The sequence below is a fragment of the Camellia sinensis genome, chromosome 14 (assembly GCF_055761805.1).
Source record: "Camellia sinensis isolate YWXY chromosome 14, ASM5576180v1, whole genome shotgun sequence".
NCBI classification, from domain to species: domain Eukaryota; kingdom Viridiplantae; phylum Streptophyta; class Magnoliopsida; order Ericales; family Theaceae; genus Camellia; species Camellia sinensis.
Genome location: NC_138974.1, coordinates 89920305 through 89930668, shown reverse-complemented (window position 1 = coordinate 89930668; position 10364 = coordinate 89920305). Strand labels below are relative to the sequence as shown.

The following is a 10364-nucleotide window of genomic DNA, read 5'->3' as shown; positions in this document are numbered from 1 at the left end:
CTACCGAACTCATATTGAGTTTAGGAAACAGACCCTACCTGTAACAACCCCGACCCATGATTAACGTTAATCCATGCGTAACTATGCCTAACAAGTAATTAAGAAAAAGTTCTGAGTTAATTACATGTGCATTGTATTATTTGTGTTTATATCTGTTTAACGTAAGAAGATATGTTCATGTTTTGTTTCGGTTTGTGAATTGAAGGCCTTATCGGCATCCGATTCAGAAATTGACTTGATTTTTGAGTTAATTAGAATTTTTAGAATTTTAGGATAGGTTTAATTGAAATTCATTTCAGAACGATTAAATTAGATTAATTTAATGCCCACTTGATTAACTTTAATTAATTACCACCAAGTGAGCCTATATAAGACTCCATACATGCTCCACTCATCTCTTTCTTTCATTTTCAACACATTTTTGAGTTTACTCACACACACAAGCGTGAGAGAGAGTGAGAGAGAGGTAGACTTGAAATCAACCAAAGTGGGACTTACTTGAGAATTGAAGAGAACTAGGGAGGATTAGCTTGATTACTCAAGAATTGGTCTATTGAAGCTCAATTGAGAAGTTTAGGTGAGAATTCAAGCTTTTGATAATATAATTAAGTTAGCCAACTCATAAATTTAAAAGAAATCCTATAGGAACGCAAGAATTAAGCTTAGATAGTTGATTTTGGGAGTATATCATGCATGCATGCATAATTCTAATAATTTGATAAGTTCATTTTCAAGAATCTCCACATGCATGTCTATACTTGGGTTTTGTTCAAGGAACTCAACATGTCTTTGACCCAAACATCTCATTTGCTCATGATTTGGAAACTTGAAGCTCAAATCACTTCATGCATGTCATATTCATGTCATGTTTTCACAATTCAAGTTTGAATTTTGCTCAATCGTCAAGCTTATCGACCTTGATTTCTTGAAATGACCTTTAATTCTCAATGTTTTCCAAGTTTAGACAAGTTTCCTCAAGTTTTTGGTCCAAATGATGAGTTTTCAAGTGTTGAAATCAAGATTTGCAGCTTAAAAGTAATTCTGAAAATTTCAGAATTATGCTCCTACGCTCAATCGTAGGAATCCAAGCTCAAGCGACCACTCTGAGAGTGAGCGACCAGAAGTCTGCTCGAGCATGAAATGCAAGCTTCCAAAAGTTCTTATGTTTTGCAGCACGCTTGAGCAACAAAAGTTGCGCTCAAGTGAGGGCATGTCTCTCACGCTCGAGCGAGCGTTGAGCGGAAAAAATCAAGCAACCAGCTTTTTTGCGAAAGTTTACAGTTCGCTTGAGCGACAGATCTTGCGCTCGAGTGACCACTCACATTTTACATGTCCGCTCGAGCGTAGGAAGTCACGCTTTTGCGAGGACCATGTTTTCAGTACTTTTTGTTATCAAGTGCATTTTTGCATCCTCTTTCCATCCTAGGCATTCCTAGGCCATGATTAAGACACCATGGTGAGGATAAAGAAGTAGAAACACCCCAAGACAAAAAAGAACTAAGTTAATGATTCCGGGTGTGTAATTCAGTATATATTCGTTCTGTGTTTGTGTAGGTCACATGCCACAAGATATCTGAATTGCCTACTCTGTCCGTTACTTGGAGCCATCTGTTTTTTGTGAGTAATAACTTCATAAAGCTATGTTCAAGTTAAATTATTTTCTGTATATGGAATAAGATTTGTTTTATGAAATGCCATGTTTTATATTATGAATGAATATCCAACTCTAACAAATGTTTGTGGTATTATGATATGATCCAAGTCTGGTATCTGTACCCAGACCGGAGGTTCCTTATGGAATTGACAAGTTATATGTACTCGGCTGGAGGTTCCCTTATGGAACTGACAAGTTATCCATTTCCAGTCTGGAGGTTCCTTTATGGAACTGACAAGTTATCCGTACCCAGCCGAAGGTTTCTCTATGGAACTGACAAGTATAATCTATGATGCTCTATATATGATCTGTTAGTGCTAACGGATAAGCCATGTATGATCAAGAATAAATTTTGAATTTTGTATATGATTTGAATAAGAATACGAATGTAAGCTAGCTTAGTCATGGGACATCAGTCATTTAACCATTTACTCTATTATTATTCACTAGGCTTCCGCTCACTATTTAAATTATGTATGTAGGTGATTAGACACATGACCAAGCTTAGAGGTGAGGACCTGGTGTCTCAATTTTTGTCAGCCAACCTTTGCGCCTCACGAGCAGTTTCCAAATTAAGTCAAGTCTAGTGGCTATGTTGTTATGAATGTATAAGACTTTGTTTCCTTTACTCTATAAACAAGTTTCTCTGTATTTATGTACATGAAGTGATGTGTAAATACTATATCTTTTGACGTCACTCATATGTTTGTAAAAGTTTATGATTATCTATCCCATGTACATCTTCACAACTCGATGGACTATGTATATTTTATGTATTTGCTTCCGCAGCCCCTAATTGTACATTATTATGTTAAGAGGCCTTTGGTAATCCAAGGATTACTGGCCGGTTATGACACTAAACCTATAGGGGTGGATTGGGTCATGACAGAGTGGTATCAAAGCACATGTTCTACCACACACACGAGTCCATACGAGCTTAGGATGTCCTAGTAAGAAGTAGGGGCATTCTATTTGCATGTGTGAATGTGTGTTTTTGAAAGTGAAAGCATAAATCTAATTATGATCACATGATATGGAAACAAATAATCTGAATAACGTAAAAAGAACTATTTGCCTATGTTTATGATGTTCCATTTACCGATTGCAAATGAAAAATACAAGAAGTGATAGAACAGCTGAGTCATCTGAAGCACAAATGAGCCGTATAGAACAAATGCTTGCAGCTTTAACTGAGGCAATGACTCAACAACAACAGAGGCAACAACCCTTACCTCCCCCACCAGTCCAGGTTGAGCTGGATAGCAATGATCTCATAAATATAACTAAATAGTTCCTGAAAATGAAACCGACGACCTTTTTGGGTGGCATTGAACCATTAAAAGAATAAACATGGTTACTTGAAATGGAGAAACTATTTGAAGTATTCCCTTGTTCTGAGATTCAAAAAGTCCTTCTGGCCACTTACACTCTGAAAGATGAAGCCCGGAGGTGATGGTTACTAATCCCAAACAATAATGGGAATATGACGTGGGCACAATTTAATGCGATCTTCTATGATAAGTATTTCCCTCAATGTTTTCGGGATCGAAAAGTTTCTGAATTCCAAGAACTTAAACAAGGCAGGATGTTCGTAGCTGAGTATGAGGCCAAATTTACTGAGTTGGCTCGATTTGCCCCACATATGGTGGATACTGATTACAAGAAGGCACAAAAATTAGAAGGCAGTCTGGATCTGGAAGTGTTTGACCGAGTAGGCGACTTGAAATTGCCTACCTATGTGGAAGTTTTAGACAAAGCGATAATGACGGAAGCCACAATAGCAGCAATGAAACAAGCTAAGGCGCCAACAACAGAATGGAGAAGCAAAAGATTTGGGTCTAATTTTCGGAAGGGTCATTCCTTCTTCGCAAACGAAAAGCAAAATACTAGATCTTCAAGCAGCTTAAGCCAAAGTAATGGGTCTATGCCAATCTGTTCAGAATGTGGAAGGAAACATAAAGGCATGTGTCATCGTGCATCAGGCGCGTGTTTTCCCTGTGGCAAAACCGGTCACATAATTAAGGACTATCCAATGAGGTTTGGCAATGCAAATTATGCAGCAGCAAGTTCAGCTGGATCTACTCCTGTAACGAGGCCCAAAGCAAGAACTAATGCCAAGAACAACACCGGGAATGAAACACTAAGGCAAGGGAGAGTGTTTGCTCTAGTACCTGAGGAAGTACAGAATACTAAGCTAGTAGTGTCAGGAATAATTTTTATCTGTGCACAGAATGCCTATGTATTGATTGATTCTGGTTCTACGCATTCATTTGTATCGCATGCTTTTTCTCGGAAGTTGGCTAGATCATTAGAACCTATGAATTGCATACTATCTATGTCTACACTATTAGGAAGTTCTACGATGTGCACCCATGTATATCCTGCATGTGATGCTTTGATTGGTGATATGACATTGTACGTTGATTTGCTGCCTTTGAGCATTGACCACTTTGATTGTATATTGGGCATAGATTGGTTATTGAAATACTGTGCCACTATTGATTGTGTGAATAAAACTGTCACGTTTAAACCACTTGGTATACCTGAGTTTGTTTTCACTGGGAATGGGGTAGTTCCTCCACCATACTTGATTTCATTCATGAAAGCCAGAAAGTTGTTGAGAAAAGGTTGTCGAGGTTACTTGTGTAATGCTATATCTTTGGATAGTACCAGTGTGGAAGCTATTCCTGTGGTTTGTGAATTTCCTGATGTGTTTCCTAATGACCTACCTAGAAACCTAATTGATAGGGAAATTGAGTTTACCATTGATATAATACTTGGAACATAACCTATTTCTAAAACTCTGTATTGGATGTCGACTTCTGAAATGAAAGAATTAAAAGTTCAACTCCAAGAACTCTTAGACAAGAAATTCATCCGTCTGAGTACCTCACCTTGGGAAGCCCCAGTGTTATTTGTTAAAGAGAAAGACGGATCTTTGAGACTATGTATTCATTACCATGAGTTGAATGAAATAACCATAAAGAACAAATATCCATTACCCCGTATAGATGACCTGTTTGACCAATTTCAGGATGCCCAAGTGTTTTCTAAGGTTGGCCTTAGATCCGGGTATCACTAGTTAAAGGTCAAAGCAGAAGACATAGAGAAGACTGCATTCAGAACTAGATATGCACACTATGAATTTTTGGTAATGCCATTTGAGGTAACTAATGCACTTGCAGTATTCATGGATTTAATGAATAGGGTGTTCAAACAATTTTTGGATGAATTTATTGTTGTCTTTATTGATGATATATTGATTTGCTCCAAAAGCAGGGAAGAACATGAGAATCAATTGAGAATTGCCTTATAGATTCTAAAAGAAAAGAAATTGTATGCAAAATTGTCCAAATGTAAATTTTGGCTTGACAGTGTAGCCTTTTTGGGGCATGTAATCAACAAGGATAGTATCTCTGTTGACCCACAAAAAATTAAAGCCATTGTGGACTGGCCTAAACCGACAAATGTATTAGAAGTTAGAAGTTTTCTGGGACTTGCAGGCTATTATCGCAGATTTGTGAAAGACTTTTCAAAACTTGCTATGCTATTGACTCAGTTAACCCAGAAAAATGTATCATTTGATTGGAATGATCAAAGGGAGTCTGCCTTTCAAGAGTTGAAGACCAGATTAGTAACTGCACCAATTTTGATTTTGCTTAATGGTATTGATGGGTTTCAGATTTACAGTGATGCATCCTATAAAGGCTTGGGTTGTGTATTAATGTAAAATAGAAAGGTAATTGCTTATGTTTCTCGGCAACTCCGACCCCATGAAAAGAATTACCCAACTCATGATCTTGAACTGGCAGCTGTGGCTTTTACTTTAAAGATTTGGCGTTATTATTTGTTTGGTATGACTTGTGAAGTATACACTGACTATAAAAGTCTCAAATATTTCTTCACCCAAAAATAATTGAACATGAGATAGAGGAGATGGTTAGAGTTAATCAAAGACTATGATTTACAGATTTTGTATCATTTGGGGAAAGCCAATATGGTCGCAGATGCTTTGAGCCGAAAGTCCATTGTTAGTTTGTCATGTTTGCTCACCAGACAGAAAGAATTGCTATGCAATTTGGAAAAGAATGAGATTGAAGTTGTATTACGAGAACAAGGTGGGACCTTAGTTGCTATCTTTGCCCAGCCTGCAATCATCGAAGAAATTAAAGAGAAACAACTGCAAGATGAGTTCCTAAAAAAGATTGTGAATGAAATTGACTCAAAACCAAGGCCTGGGTTTGTATTTGAAAACAATGTGTTGAAATTTCAAAGTCGTCTTTGTGTGCCGGATTATTCTGATTTAAGGAAACGAATCATGACAAAAGCTCACAATTCCAAATTTTCCATGCATCGAGGAAACACCAAAAATGCATCATGGTTTGAAACAGAATTTCTGGTGGCCTGGAATGAAAAAGACAATTGCAGATTTTGTAGCCCGATGTTTGTATTGCCAACAAGTCAAAGCTGAACATCAATGACCCATTGGTTTATTACAGTCACTTCCAATACCAGAATGGAAATTAAAGCACATTACCATAGACTTTATCGTAGGATTGCCTCACTCTTCTCGAGGTATGGATTCTATTTGGGTTATTATTAATCGTTTAACTAAATCTACTCATTTTCTGCCTTTCAAATCTTTGTATAATGCGAATAAGTTGGTTAATTTATATGTCAATGAGATTGTGAAATTATATGGAGTTCTAGTATACACAGTCTCTGACAGAGACCCCAAGTTTGCTTCGAGATTCTGGCAGAGTTTGCAACAAGCTTTGGGGACTGAATTGAGATTAAGCAGTGCTCATCACCCACATACAGATGGCCAATCAGAACGGACCATTCAAACATTGGAGGACTTGTCACGGATGTGTGTGTTAGACTTTCAAGGCAATTGGGAGACTTATCTTCCTTTGGCCGAGTTTGTATACAATAATAGCTATCACTCAAGTATTGGTATGGCCCCATATGAAGCTTTATATGATAGGAAATGTCGTTCTCCAATCTGTTGGGCCGAGGTAGGTAACAGACCTCTATTGAGACCGGAACTGGTACAAGAAACAACTGAAAATGTGAAATTGATTCAACAAAGACTGAAAACTGCTCAAAGCCGTTAGAAGAGCTATGCCAATGTCCGAAGAAGAAACAGGAAATATGAAGTCGGGGACCACGTATTTATAAAAGTGACTCCAATGAAAGGCCAGACATGGTTTGGCGTGAAAGACAAATTGACTCCTAAATATGTTGGACCCTATGAAATCCTTGAGAAGATGAATTTAGTAACGTATCAGGTATCTTTACCACCAGTCATGGAACATCTGCACAATGTATTTCATATCTCTATGCTTCGTGATTATTTGAGAGATCCATTACATGTGATTGAGCTGACTCATGTACTTCTAAAAGATGATTATACATTTCCTTCGGGTTCAACTTCATTTGGTACCTACGCAAGGTCTGTAAGGTCTCACGGAGATTTGATAGGTGATCTGAAGCTAGCTTGCTTTTAACAAGCATGTCATCCACGTAGACCTCAACATTCCAGCCAATTTGGCCTTTGAACATGGCATTGACCAATCGCTGGTAGGTGGCCCTTACGTTATTTAAGCCGAATGGCATCACGAGGTAGTGGTAAGTTCCCCTATCTGTAATGAAAGATATATGTTCTTGGTCGGCTGCGTGCATTAGGATCTAATTATAGCCTGAAAACACGTCCATGAAACTAAGCATTTGGTGGCCCACTGTCACATCGACCAAAAGATCTATCCTGGTGTCACAACCCAAACCCGCCCCTATAGGTTTAGTGCCATAACCGGCCCGTAATCCATGATTACCAAAGGCCTTCTTAACAATAATGACAATAACCCCGTAATATGGGGTTGGCAAAAGCCAATCAATAATACAAAATACCGTCCAATGAGCTGTGGAGACGTAAATGAACAAAACAAATTTCACAAACTTGGAATTATACAAACACTTAAGTCCATAACACATATGTGCTCATAACAAAACATAAGCTAGGGAATTAAATACCATTGCCAAAAATAGTTAACAAAACTCAATAAACATTCTTATCTCATAAACACAATGTCAAAAGGGTGAATTTGAATCACCCAATAAACCCTGACATGCAATGGCTCGAAACCTCACAGTGAGGCACAGTAGTTAGCTTGACAAAAATAGGGTTCAGGTCGACGCTGCTAACTCTAATCTGGTGCCGATGAGCTAGAGCCCAGTGAATAACGAATGTGTAAAGGGGTTAAGAATGAATGTCCTTTCAGTATCTAAAATAGTCAATTGCATCAGTAAATCATTTAATTGATCAATATCTCATATTCCATATCATATCTATCACATAGGAATCATAGCAGTCATACGTGGTACATCCAATAGCTAAACAGTATAGTAGGTCTTAAAAGACTGAATAGTCAATTAATGGCCATCAACAGTAAACAGTAGTTCCAAAAATTGGAACCGACAGAGATCTCTGTAACAGTAGCAGTCGCAGTAGCAGTAACAGTAACAGTAGCAGTAGCAGTAATAGTCAGTTGCTATGGATGTCACGAGTACAGTTCATAAAATAGGACAAACATTCATTCAATAAACAATATCATTTCAGAAAACAGTATAGTCAATCGTTCAGAAAATAATTATAAACGTAGCTTTCCAACATTGTTACTCACAGTGGGCTTCCCGATACACGTACTATTGGTTCAGCATCCGACCAAGACAAATAAATTCAAGCACAACGATACAATCACTTTCAATCATTGGCCAATACCATTGATTCGATTGTTTACTTATTCAATTACCATTCGTTTTTATTTGTTCGGTTCTAATATTTCATTTATTCAGTCTAATGCACTTGTGAGATGCAAATGATTATGAAAACATTTTAAAACCATGCAATCGGAGGCTGGGGAGGTGAAAAAGAGAAGCAAAAAACAAGCCGGGTCTTGCCAAAAAGGGCCGCACGTGCGGGCCTCCAAGCCGCACGTGCGGGCTGTTGCAGAAACTGTCCAAAAAACTACTCTATTTGAGTAGTGTGTTTCCTTGCCAAAACAAGTTTATTTTCATGCAATTCATTCCCAATAACTCATATAAACATGCTAAACTTGGGCCTTGATCATGACACATAACTCAACACTTTATTTTACATTGTCAAATGTTCATCACAACTTAGAAGGAAACTCAAATTTCCATGTAAGAGTTTAAGGTTTGAATTATCATGCTACTTTATACAATTATCCATCTTGAGCTTCAATCTTCAAATCCCATAAAAATAATTCCCCTCAATTTTGAAAACTCATACAAGAAAATACATAGATGATTATGAAATTCAAGAATTATGCCATGCATGGTAAGGTTTACAAATTAATGCATCTAATTTCTTATTTCTATGCTCATAGGTTCTCACCTCTAATTTTACTTCAAGACTTGTCATATATAATCATAAACCTTGCCATATTAAGCTTCAATTTTCTCAATTCCCATGGATTTTTCTCTTCATTTTGAAAGTTTAAGCAAGTACATGAATGTGTGATCAAGAATAATTAAAAATCTTGCCATGCATGTATCAATTTCCATCTATATCAATAAATCTTAAATAAGCTTATGAGTTCTTTAAGCATTCTTGAATTTCCTAAGTTATGAGTATATCACTTCAATTCCATAAGATTAAAGAGAGTAGTTCTTACCTAGAGTTAAAGAATTGAGTTGAATTCCTATTTTTCATTCAAGTTTCTTCTCTCTTGGTATTCTTTTCTTCTTCCTCTTAGTATTCTAAGAGAGCTCACAATCACTCTCTTGAATGTCCCTTTCTCTCCACGTATGTGTGTTGGATATGACTCAACAAAACCCACTGTTTTCCTTATATCGAGTGATGGGTTAATAAATGAGTAGAATAACTAACATAATAATAATTAAATTTTCTAGCTTAAATTGTAGTTAACTAACTCAAATAAATTAAATTAACCTCTAATATTTATGACTTAAATCAAGTTAGTTTCAATTTGACTAATGTAAATTAGGCTCTAATTTCATATCCAATTATTTAATTCTAACTTGTTAAAATTAGCGAATCAGACAGACTTAATTTTCATTCTAACCTATCTGTTCAAACAATACAAGTCAATAAATCTCATAACAATCAATAACACTTAATCACATAATTAACATGTAGGAATATAATTAATAGTTCCAATTAAGGCTCAATTCAATCACAGACAATTTCAGTAAACTGAATCAATTTTCAATTAAATTTCCCAAATGGCTCTAAAAATTCTCGTAATCGCATCCATGTACTAAATTTCAATTTGTGCACCCAATAAAATTGTCGATTTCAGTTCAAAGTTGTAACCTTAACAGGTAATTTTCCAATTTGGACAAATATGCACAAGTTAAATTACTTGGCACTTAGTTCAATTAGAATGAACACATAATTAATTAATTAAAATCGCGATTAGCAAGTCTGGGTCATCACACCTGGCTAACAGATAGATATCCATGGGACAAGCGTAGTTGAAGTCGGAGTAATCCACGCAGAGTCTCCATTTGCCATTGTTCTTGCGAACCAAAACCACATTGGATAACCACTTCGGGTAGTCCACATTTTTAATAAACTTGGCCTTTAACAATTTATCCACTTCGTCAGCGATGAGATTGTTACGCTTTGGATGAAAAATGCGCTGTTTTTGGTGGATCGATCAGA

The 10364-nt window shown here is 36.7% G+C and overlaps 2 protein-coding genes across 2 annotated transcripts; both read left to right on the top strand.

Moving 5' to 3' along the window:
* The first annotated feature begins 3137 nt into the window (after positions 1 to 3137).
* Positions 3138 to 4442, top strand: LOC114310810 (uncharacterized). The gene is made up of 3 exons (XM_082905106.1): positions 3138 to 3909; positions 4006 to 4191; positions 4282 to 4442. Exons 1-3 carry the CDS (start codon positions 3138 to 3140, stop codon positions 4440 to 4442), a joined length of 1119 nt encoding a protein of 372 aa, XP_082761232.1.
* Positions 4443 to 5651: 1209 nt separating this feature from the next.
* Positions 5652 to 6771, top strand: LOC145807168 (uncharacterized). The gene is made up of 2 exons (XM_082905105.1): positions 5652 to 6053; positions 6154 to 6771. The coding sequence occupies exons 1-2, from the start codon at positions 5652 to 5654 to the stop codon at positions 6769 to 6771; spliced, it is 1020 nt and encodes a 339-aa protein (XP_082761231.1).
* Positions 6772 to 10364: the final 3593 nt, after the last annotated feature.